Below are 12162 nucleotides of genomic sequence, written 5' to 3'. Positions count from 1 at the left end.
CTATTGACTAAAGCAGGGCTTCTTAAATTTTTTTCCACTTGTGACCTCTTTTTGCCCAAAAAATTTTTATGTGACCCCAGGTATATAGGTATATAAAATAGGTATCTATAACTTTTCACTGTTGCCACATTTTTCATGACCCCCACATTCAGTTATGATTTTTTAAGAAACTTTGGAGTAAAAAATGGATCACCAATTTCCCTTTCCTGGGTAGTTCTAGTCTGTTTTACTACTCATGTCACATTATCTCCTGACCTTACACTATAGTCTATCAATACTGGCCTACTTATTCCCCAAACTTGGTGTTCCTCCATTGGCTTCATGTAAACTATTTGCAAGGGTGAATGACAAAACTTAAGAGTAGAAAAGGACCTCAGTGTCTATATATTCCACCTCATTGGGAAAGAAGTCCCTCTATAACATAACCAACCAGTGGTCATTTCTTCCCTGCTTGAAGATCCCCGAGGAAGGGGAACCTACCCCATCTCATGCAAGTCATTCCAGCTTTGATTGTTAGCAAGGTTTTCCTGATCTCAATCCTAAAGTGGCCTCTTTGTAACTTCCACCTTATGACCTATGTGATATTGAGCAAATCACTTAGGAGGATTGATTTAGAGCTTGGGAGACTTCAAGAAGCCACCTAACCCAACCAAACTGATGCCCAAGGATGCTGCTGACCAAGTTACTCAGGTACGCAAGCAGAGGCAAGATCTGAACCGAGGTCCTTTAATTCCAAAGTCAATACACCTTTCTTTGGCCCTCAGCTTCTTCATCTGTAAAATGAGGCGGTTGGACTAGACGGCATCTCTAAAGTCCCTTTCACCTCTACATCTATCTGTCATTGTAGGATTCAAGATAGACAGAACATGTAGGAATCCTTACTCTGCCAAGATGGGAAATGTGGCCAAAGGAGGGGAAGGCTGATGTAGCCGGTGTGGATGGTGCTGCCTCTTTGGTGGGAAGTGGGGCAAATGTGGGGGCTGGCTACGCAAGAGAAGTCACCAAGCTCTTGGACCTCTCAATGACACGGATTAAGCCAGGAAGTACATGGACCACTGACTCCCAGGAGCAGAAGAATCAAGTTAGCAGATTGTTTCTTTCTCTAGTACTAGAGTCCCTCTCCCCTTGCCTACCTCTTACCAGAACATCCTGGGTTAAAAGATAATCATAAGATCATGGAATTTTAGATTTAGAGATGGAAGGAATTTAAAGGTGATTTAGTCCAGCTCTCTCTCTCTTTTTTTTTTTTTTAGTGAGGCAATTGGGGTTAAGTGACTTGCCCAGGGTCACACAGCTAGTAAGTGTTAAGTGTCTGAGGCTGGATTTGAACTCAGGTACTCCTGACTCCAGGGCCGGTGCTCTATCTACTGCGCCACCTAGCTGTCCTGAGTCCAGCTCTCTTATCTTACAGAGGCTGGAGAAAGGTTAAATGATTCACCCAGGGTCACAAAGTAAGTGGCTCTTCACTCTGAAGACTGCTTCCTCTCTTTTTCATATGGAAATAGGTAATAAGCAGAACGAGGTGTGGTGGCTGGCACAATCAGGGCACGCCTGACAAATCTGAATGACATGAATAGGTGAGTCCTTAGGTGGCCAGGAAGCCACATCAATAAGGCCAAAGGCTACCAGGAAGATAAATCAAGGGAGGCACAGCTTGAGCCTTGGCCGCCTGGACTAATCAAGACCTGTGTTTAGCTACATCACCTTTTGGGGAAAACTAGCTTTGCCCATGCTGTCGGGGGCGGGGAGAAAACTGGTAGATATTGGTTCTATTACCCATCACCCCATAGTGGTCAATGTCCTAAGGGTTCCCCTAGAGCAAACACATCGACAGTGAGCCCTCTCAAGTATTAAGCTGAAAAACATTAAAATGTAATTGGAAAAATTTTAACAAAATAAAATAAAAAATTCAATGATGTTAGAATGTGACTATGTCAATACGAATATACAAGTATCCCTATGTGTAGTTTGCTGTCCACTGTTTCTATTTGAGTTTGATACCACTGTGTAGAATATCTTCTACTATTTAAATACTTTTAGGGATTTTACTGGACAACCCTTCTGTTATAGGCAATATTGAGAGAGCGGGAAGGAAAAAAAATAAGAAAAACCCAACTTAAAAAACCCTCCAGAAACAGAGCAGACAACACATCTCCTGAAGGAATATAAATAAAGAGAAAGAAGAAAAACACATGGAGAACGAAAATGAGAAATGTGAATCCATTTGGAATCTAATTACATGCTTTTTCTTTTTGCCTTTCTTAAGTGCTTAATAAGTGTTTGTTCAGTAGTCTTGAGTTGTTCTTATCTCTTATTTAGCCTAACTGGGTTTGAGTTCTACTTTGTAATTCACTAGTATATATTACCTTGGGAAAGTGACTTCCCTCTCTAGGCTCCATGTTCTTCATCTGTAAAATGAGGAAGTTGGACTCAATTCTCTGCAGGCTTTTTTCCTGCTGTAACATTTGATGCCTCTTGTCTCTCCAACACCAATGGATATGAGGGTTATGTTTATCTTAGGATTCTGTAGTGTGTCTGGAGTGTATCCCTCCACCAAACAGTAGCCCTTTTGGGGCAGCAACCAAAAGAGAAATAAAACAAAATCCATGCACATTTAAGAATAAAGCACAAACCTTTATTCATTGACTTGTTCTGAGTACAACAGTGATGCAGATTACAGTGGCATAGGAGTGCAATATGTGTTGCTTGCAATAGGAAAAGTGGAGATCCGTAAATTGTACAGAACAGCAACCCAGAGAATGGCAGGCCGACTCTTCACTCTGCATACTAGCATTGAGTACTCAGGGGGCAGACAGACAATTCACTTTCACAGGAGACACAATACACATTTCTTTCTTTCTTTTTTCTTTTCCAAAAGGAAACCTTCCAAATACTTGTTTGGATATTTTTGGAAGTAAGAAGGGGGAATGGGAAGAAAAATTCCTTTAATCTTTTTTTTTTTTTTTTAAAGAAAACCAAAGTAGAAGTGACTTTAAGGGCTCTCATGCACAGATTTGTCAGCAACTCACAGAAATCACACATGTTACTGGACAATTAGGTTAAGAATAACAAATTCATTTCTATGGATAGAACAATGTTTAAGTATATCGTTTTGTCTTATTTCCTGGAGCTAAATAATAATTGTAAATGATTAGAGGGATTGCAGTCATTTTTGATGTTGGCTTTTAAAACAAATAAGCACAGCTCATTAATAGTTTGGGAAGACATATGTTAGGGATAACCATCATCACCCAAAGACCCGAAGTGTCTTAAAATAAGCATTTGAGTTCAATTTAGAACTGCACATATATCAGTTATTTCAGAGACTGTTTCTATCTAAATCTGTTTGCTGAGTTTAATCATAAATCAAACTGGGACAAGTTAAAAATCAAACTACAGCAAAGAATGATTCTTGGTTCTACCCATTGCCTCCTTGATAACATCAGAAAAGGTAATGATTGCTTTTGTCTCATCTCCTCCTCAAATGATCTTTCTTTCATTATAAGATATTCAGTAGCTTTTATTGTGGGCAGAATTACTGTGACCAAAATATTTTTTTTTCTGTATTAGAAATAATAAAAACTATTTTATTACTATATTAGAAATGTTTTTGTAAGGGAACACTGATAGTTTCACAGCAGTAAGAAGCATCTGGTTCTTAAAAATAAAATGTCCATTTCCACAGAAAGAACTACATTGTGGGTTTTTCTCTTAACGTATGGGAAGAAACAGAGAGCAAAGGCAATATCCAGGCATCAAATACACAGCAAAAGCAATTGAGTACAGAGCAAACAGGTAGTGATGGGAGAAAGTAGGTGATTTGTAAAAACTGGATTTGCTCCAGACATATTTCCCACAAAGGGCACAGATAAGTTGGTGACATGAGACTCATTTTCCTTTCAGCATCCTTCTTGCTGATAAGAAAAATGTGTACAAAAGCATACAGCCTGGAAGAGTTGCCTGCCATTCTCCTGTTTTAAATGGTACTAAGGTGTTGTCTCAAACAGGTTTTAGAAAGATTATCTAATCAAAAGTGACTTGAATTTTTCAAACTTGCAAAAGCTTAACTGTATCCAAGAGAAGCAATTCTTTAGAAAAAGTATTTGCTTCAAAGTGTCATGAAATAGGATTAAGATTTTTTAAACATTACCAGCCAACCTACCATAAATTGCTGGTCAAGATAACTGACCTCACCAGCCTAAGGGGTGAGAGCAGTCACAAGAGAATGGCCACAGCTTCTATATCAGAAAAATATCAATTGGAAGTGTACAGTCTTCTGAGTGAAGGTGACCAGGGAACATTAAGGACACAGAATTACTTCTTACACCTTATTAACTTGCTAATTTCAGCACTGTTTCTTTGATTCTTGGAGGAAGAGGTGATTCAACAGAGCTCATTGCAGAAGAAAATATTAAGAGCACTTCATAACTAGTCCCAAGCTAAAAAAACCCAAACAGATATATTGCTGCAGTCTTCCAATACTCTTCAAATCACTGTAATCTGTTTGAAAGGACACAATTGGTAAGGAAGACTAAGTCTTATTTTGAACCTTGTTAAGTACATTTAAAGGAACCATACAATTAATTTAGTTACTGATTTACTTCTAAAGCACACCTCACTTTGCATAATAGATGCAGTCCTGAAAAGGCATATGTTGATCAGATGATCATAAATCTAAGAATATTTTGAAAATGAATCAAGAAAAGTTGACAATTAAATGCAACTAATGTCAAACTTTTTTTTTTTGTAAAGTGGATATTTACCTCTAATTTAAAATATTATATAGTGTCATAGACAATCCAGGGTTTGCTTTTAACAGGGCCCAGCTGCATTCTGTATTGTGGCCTGGGTGTCTTGAAGGTGTGCATGCTAGACTGATTTTTAATGAAACTGACAAGTCCACATGTATGATTTGGCAGTTGCATAAACTAGACTGGCTCCATTCCCCATTCTATAGTAATTTTACTATATCCCTAGCCTAATATGCATTTTATTATCATGAGGGTTTCTAAGTCTTTCACTCTCTAAGTCAAAGGGCAGCCTTGCCTATAGATAGGAGGCTATTGAGTTCTTTGGCAGATAATTTTGGGGGGGAGGGGGGAATGCACGCGCATGCATGTGCACATGTGCATATGTATGTGATGGAGGAAGGTGTCTTTTGCTCTAGTCAACATTATAAATAGCAAATGAATGAGATGAAAAAATGATTTTTGTAGGTCTGCATGTAGGGTCTACCTAAAATAAAACACCATATAATGGCAGTATCATTCAGAAGAAAGTTCAGGAGGTCTGAGATGACTTGTGTTTTTGTATTAGTTCTTTCACCAAAAGTTGTGTGATACTGGATGAGCCTTGTAACCTTTCAGGGGTCTCAGTTTCTAATCTATACAATGAAAAACCTGGGTTAGATGTTATTTAAGGTCCATTCTAACTTTCACATTTTGTGATTCTATACCATCTCACCTACATGGCCTAAAGAATGAGGTTTGGGGTCAAATTACTTAACTGTGCTTGCACAGTTTCCAAGCACCTTAATTTTTCTTTTTTTAAAAATGTACAATTAACTGGTTTGCAAGTACATTTTTATGTTATAATTGATAAGACTATAAAGTTATTGAAAGTAACTATTTTTTTCCATTAGATGAAAAACAATTTGAGAGCCAAAGGATTGGAATTTTACTCAAGTAGGTTTTCTCATTTATTTGGTGGCTAAACTCTGGGAATACATCCCTCCTATTAAAACAAGCCTTGTAGAACTATGAAAGGGCACAAAACACTGGATGGCTTGCTTTGCCAGAGAAGATCACAAGACAGAAAAATAGGAAAAAGGATTTTGGCAAGGATTGCAGCCATAGGAGAGTTCAGAGAGATTATAGAACAGCAATAAATGCTCTCACCACAGTAGGTAATGAAGCATTGAATGCCTCACAGGACAAAAATGAAGGCAGCAGTTTTCATTTAAAAAAACAAAACAAAACAAAACAAAACACAAAACAATACAGTATGACTAGCACAAGAGCAGTTTAAGTGATTTAGTAGATCTAAGATATACATAGATACATATATAGACACACATATGCAAGTACAGTCCTTGAACATTCACTCCATGGTTCTGAAGGTACAATAAAATTAGATGGCTTCAACTAGATTAGTAAATAAAAAAGACCACTATACATGGATTCTACTTCCTAGTGTAGCACCTAGTACATATAAGTGTGTTGTACCCACATAGCATTTCCCATTGTATCCTTACAAACAGTGCCCATTTGGAAAACAAATCTATTTGTTTCCACCATAGGCTGCTTGACAGACAACCAATATTATTTCCAACAATGGTGTCAAGAGTAGAATCTCCAATCTCTTGCCAAAAATGGTACTCTTGCAGATCAATTCAAAAGCTTTCTCCTTTGGCTTCTATAGGGATCTTCAAAATTATGTTTTGATTCCTGCACCAGTGGTTTCAGTGAAGCCCAGTGGCAATGAGCCAAATCTGAATGGCTCTTGTTCAGTGTGAGGTGATCTAAGGTGATCAGGTAGTCTGACTGGGCTCCATTTCAGTTTCAAAGGGATCCCTGGATTCCCATTTTAGGAAATATACATATTATATATAGATAATCTCCTGTTACAAGACTTTGAACATCAAGGGAGAATGGTTTGATCTGTCAAGTTATAAAGTTATCTAAATTCTTTGCTCTGTAGCCAGAATTCAGGTGTCACTCAAAGCAAGAGATAGGTAATTATATCAGTGCATCATTATACAGTGGCTTCCATGTGCCAAGATTAGGTTAAAAAGGCTCCATATCCCATCTTGCTTTTCACCAGGGGACAGAAGAGTGGAGTATAATAAACTCATCCTTCCTCAGAAATGACTCACCCCCTGTATATTTCACTGAGATATCCTTCAAAAACTAGAACGTTCATGCAGTAATGAGATTTTTGAAGCACATGATTGAAAAATTCTGTTCAGTAATTTCTGTCCTCAAGCCATGAGGTCGACAGTGTGAGGCACAAAGGAAAGCCAACTTCTTCTTTCTCACCTTCAACTTGAATAATTCAAAACTCTCTGCTTTGCAACTACAAGGATGAAAGAGAGAAACTATATCCTTCCTAGCCTATGGTTGAAATGACCTTCAGCTTGATGTGATGCGTAATGTGTCACATACTATATGGAAGATGCCAGACTAGCACATTTGCACTGGCAGAGGAACATAAAATGTTATTTTCCATAACATGGTGTGCTTTCTGGGGAAATGGTGGCATGGCTCCCCAAAGAGCATATAACCCAGGTTAATCTTAAGGAGAGCTTTCCCTCCTCCCTTTTTGTAAGCTAGGTTCAGGTTTGCTACTTGCCTTTGCTGGGTAGGTTAAGCTTAAGCCAAGTTATCAGAAGCAAAAAAAAAAAAAAAAAAAAAAAAGAGGAGAGGGAAATACTGTTTACAAAAGCACAGAAATTCACCAACCACATCCTAGCAAATGTGTGCAGCAGAGAGTGAGGAACACATTTAAGATCATTCCACTGGTAAGCAGCCCAATGGAGTAGTTTACTGAGGTGCTTGCCTCTTTGATTTCTACTACAGCTACATGGGCAGTTTTAAATGAGGCCAATTATGAAACATTTGTGCAATGTGACTAATGTTACCATATGGATATGTTACACAGGTTTTTCTTCTTCTTCACCACAGTACTTAATATAGATAGTCATTTTTTGGAGTTATTATAACTACTTTTTTTCCCCATTCAGCATCTTAAGGGCACTTCCTGGCTTGACCAATACAGTCTGTTGTATTTTTGGACAACAGTTAAAGGGAAATAAAATAAGAAAGTGGCTCAAATCATGTACAGAAGATAATGTAAAAAGGTCATACATGAAAACTACTGTCAAGTTTTGGAACCTATAAAGTTCCACCCCATTGCTTCTTGGCAAGTGTTGCTGTTGGTGGGCCAATGCTTAGATCACGGGTGCCTCAATCAGATTTTTCCCTTTTTGTTGTTGCTGTGGAGAAGTAGTTTGTTAAGTTCTCCAATCAAACATAGCCATTGTATAATACTACATCCTATGCAGCATCCTCATTAACTTTTCAAATTGGTGGGCAGATGTGATTTAGAAGAGTTTTGCTTTTTTCTTCATGTCGTTGCGTCTCCAAAGAGGTAACTTGTCAAATTCCTGTATTGACATTCCAAATATTTCTCGAAACACTTCAGGTGCCAAGTGGCGCTGGACAAGAGAGAAATGAACAAGGGTCAGTTCCAGATGCCCATTTAAGAGCACCAAGCTGGCCTTCCCTCCTCTGTCATTCTTTGTTTTGGCAAAGAACATTCTAGGGACCCGGGTAAGGTAATGTTGCTACAGTTGTATGCAGTTTTCTTTTAGCTCTTGATGCTGGCTCATACCATGGTTTCTTATAGAGTCTAGCGATAGAGGGTGATTTTTTGCTCTTAACTGCCCATTAGGGACTCAGCCTAAAAATAGCTAGCAAGTGAAACAGGACGATACTGATTTTGAGGAGCCAATACCCAGGTTCACTAAGTTGATGGGAGGATGCTTTTAGTCTTTAATCTTGGCACAGATGTGGGTACTTTAAAAGTGCCTGTTGATTAACTGTTACCTTCATGGGAATGACAGTTCTTCTACTTTACACAGGTGGTTGCCCTCTGGCAGAGAAAAGTCACAACATACATAGGCTTTCTTGATTGAAATCAGTCATTTGGAAAAATACAAAAAGCTGCTGTGGGCATGTGTGCCCAGACAACACTTTAACATGGAATGTGGGGACTTCCACGGTACAAAGAATCATGCCCTAACATTTCCTGAGTGCAATCAGTACCTCCCCTTCCACACCCTTTAATTCTTAGCTCATCTTAACATCTGAGCTGCCACCACTGTGTGTGACTACAATTGTCTCTGTAAGCTAAGGTTTTAGCACCTCTCAAAAAAAGGATGTTATTTTTCTTTTCTGGGCCCGAATTTCAAATGAGAATAAGTCTTTACAGAACTTTGCTTCTCAGCTGTAGTTCCTTTTTAATAACCAGGCCAAACTAATTCCTGAAACCTCATTCTATGGTACCAGGAAGAGCTGGGTAGTAGTTAATAATAATAATAATAATAATAATAATAATAAATAACTGACATTTCCATACAGCTTTAATGGCTACCAAAAACAGTGTGGTATAGTGAGTGGAAAGAGAGCTGGCCTCAAAGCCAGGATGATGAGGCTTCAAGTTTCTCATCTAATATTTATTGGTTGTATGACCCTGGTCAAGTCACTTAACCTCTTTGAGTGCTCTGACAACGTTGTAAAACTATGGATTTCATGCATATTTATTACAAGCTCCCCCTAACCCCTCACTCCCCCAGTGTGTACAGCAGAGTGAGAGGGAGAAAAAATTTCTTGAAAATTAAAAAAATTATTATAATTAAAAAAAAATTTTTTGGAGAAGGTGCTGAGCTGAATTGGTAGAAAACAGTTTCTTACTTGAGAGTTCCCTATATCGAAGAAACCCAGATCTAGTCCCTAACCCTTGAAAGCTTGCAAAAAATTTTATATACATTTTCTCAGTGCAACAGGCATTGGGGTACAAGTTTTTACCTTCATCATCATCATCCCTCCTGTACCATCTCCTCTAGACAAGTCACATTTTAGCTGTTTTGTTCTTTATGCTTTAGGATTATTTGTTTCTTTACCCTTGTGTCAGTAGTGAGTCAGCTGGCCCACTCAGATCTAAAGAGTCCAAAGGCTGGTTGGCTTTTATAGCCACATAGACAGGAGTACATAGCTACCAAGAGGGTTCTTTGTGGAGCTTCAGTAGGAACTTTGCATGTAAATCTCTTACATGTAAATTGGAGTTTTCTTCCAAGGCCACTCTTAGAATTGCCTGCGAATTATAAAGTACTATTTTTTTTTTCTCTTTTGCTGAACAGATAAAAAGGGGTTTTTTTGGGATGTGATCTTGGTGTTGTAGAAGATGATGGTTAGGGAGGAGAGAAGAATAAAAGAGCAGTCAGTAGTCATGTGGAAAGTTGTTCTTACCTCAAGTCTGGTTCGGTCTACATCTCTTAGTATTTTATTCCGCCCTCTGTTGGTCACCATGAGCATTTCATATGGGAAAATCTGTTAATAGGAAAAAGAAGTTTATTTTTTAAGGGCGAAAGGGTAGGTATCTGTTCTCCTTCATTATCCAAATAGTATACCCTTATTGTTAAGCCAAAAAGTGTCCTTTTCTACTACTAGTATACTAGTAAAGAGATTTTTATATCTGGTAATGAAATCCTTGCAGGCATAATCAATTTCACATGAATATCCTAGAACAGCCTTCCTCTTCATCCAAATGGAATAGAGCAGTACAACTTCACTGTAATCTGTTTTACTTGCTTGCTAGCTTCAGAAATTTTGGAAATGGACCTTGGCAGCGTTGGTATTTTCATACTGTTTGTACAATTAAAGGTAGGTGGCAAGACTCAATTAGCTTTGTACATTTTAAAGCCTCTAAATCAGATAAAGCATCTTAGCCACACTTTCCATTTCTCTCTTCAGTAAGAAGATTTGTTAGGTCAGACAGAGAAGTAGAAACTTGAAAAATTGAAAATGACTTTATTCTTTTGTGGAGGTCTGAGCCTTCATTTTCATTGCATTGGAGTGGCTTGTGAACACCTGGTCACAACTCAACTTAGTGAAGGAAGATTAAAGGCAAAATTCAACTGTGCAGAAAAATAATAGTTAATAACTGAATCTGGAAATGCATATAAGTGTAGGAGCAATGCCTTGGTACTTGGCCTCTGCTTTTCATTTGGGGGTGTATTGTTTGTGGATGAATCTTTTAGAAGGAACAGACGAATCAGTCAGTAAATCAGCAAGCACTTAAGTGGTTATGATGTGCCAAATTCTGAACTGTACTTTCCAAGCATGCCAATTAATAATTAACATCCTATCACATTTGTTGTGATTTCTGTGTTCTTAAAAATAGGTTCTCTTCTCCTGAACTGGTAATAGGATTGTGGTAGGAGGGTCTAAAAAATACTCCTACACAATTTTTTACCTACATCACGAGTTTTTGCCACTCTGGAAAATGATGTTTGTTTATGGGGATCCTGTAAGTATTCTTAGCTTTGTTTAGAAGAGGGTTCTCTCAAAGATGGAATTTCCTAGATACGGTTTCTCCTTGCCCTGGGCCAGGGATACAATGCTTGCCATACTGGTATTTCTAGGTAACAGTTGCACCTGCTCTCTTAAGTCAGATCTCTTGTTTTATCACACTGAGGTTTACATAAAAATGACTGCTAGATTCTGACACTGATGCAGGTGAAAGTGTCAGCACAATCGTTTACCTAACAAACGCCTCTTAGGTGGTAGCAGCTTAAGCTGATAATGTGTAGTTCCATGGATTCCCTTGAAGCCTGTGGCTAGTGCTTAAAATTGTTCACTATGTAGAACCAAATTGGTAAATAAATTCGATTCTTTTTCATTGATTTATTCCAAAAGACGTGGCCCCTAATGCCAAGGGACTCAAAATCTAGTATAATATGATCTGGGGGTAAAGCTCATTCTATAAGAAAGTATGGTACGGAGCAGATTTTGTGCCTAGCAAAGAGTAAGAGGATTAGAATACTGAATGGTTTTGTTTTGTTTTGTTTTTTAATTTAGAGGGTAAATCTGCCTTTCCCAGGCAACCAAACTCACTGTCTCAAAGGAAAGTCTGTGACATCTGCATTTACCTTTGGCTCCAACATGTTAGGCATGGACACTCCCCTGTCCATTCGCATTCCAGGTACATGGCCATCAGGGAGGGTCTACATCAGACACAGAGGTATAAGATGATACACTAAGTAGGAAACTTAAGCAAGGCTCCCTTCTTATGTTTAAAATCTCACTGACAGTTTACACAAATAAAATCTCAGTTGCCATTAAAAAAATTGACTATGGGTATGTCTTTTCCATTTTTTCTGCTTATAAACCAACCAACAGTATCCTAAAGATTCTGTCTTTAATTAAAGGTATCTACTTTCAAGGAATGGAGCCTAATTCTCTTTTAAAAAATGTACTGACATGTTCTAAATTACATATACGAGAAGCTAGAAACTATCTCATCCTTCCATGAGAATCATACCTCTATCAACCTCCTGTAAATCAACAAATAATTTATTAAGACCTGCAAGGTTTTAGACCT

General features: G+C 38.1%; 1 protein-coding gene across 9 annotated transcripts in view; it reads right to left on the bottom strand.

The window, feature by feature from the left end:
- Positions 1–2613: 2613 nt before the first annotated feature.
- LOC122743064 (actin-binding LIM protein 1) overlaps positions 2614–12162 on the bottom strand; it is a 157069-nt gene continuing 147520 nt past the window's right edge. For all 9 annotated transcript variants that reach the window (XM_043987750.1, XM_043987751.1, XM_043987753.1 and 6 more), the window contains 3 exons: positions 11711–11785; positions 10029–10109; positions 2614–8215 (listed from right to left, as the gene is read on the bottom strand). In XM_043987750.1, the coding sequence (XP_043843685.1) occupies positions 8102–8215; positions 10029–10109; positions 11711–11785 (270 nt within the window). In that variant the 3' untranslated portion in view covers positions 2614–8101. The remainder of the gene's footprint in view (positions 8216–10028; positions 10110–11710; positions 11786–12162) is intronic.

This window comes from Dromiciops gliroides, chromosome 2 (genome assembly GCF_019393635.1).
Source record: "Dromiciops gliroides isolate mDroGli1 chromosome 2, mDroGli1.pri, whole genome shotgun sequence".
Lineage (NCBI taxonomy): Eukaryota > Metazoa > Chordata > Mammalia > Microbiotheria > Microbiotheriidae > Dromiciops > Dromiciops gliroides.
The sequence above is the reverse complement of the archived record's forward strand: the minus strand, read 5'-3'. Positions and strand labels throughout refer to the sequence as shown.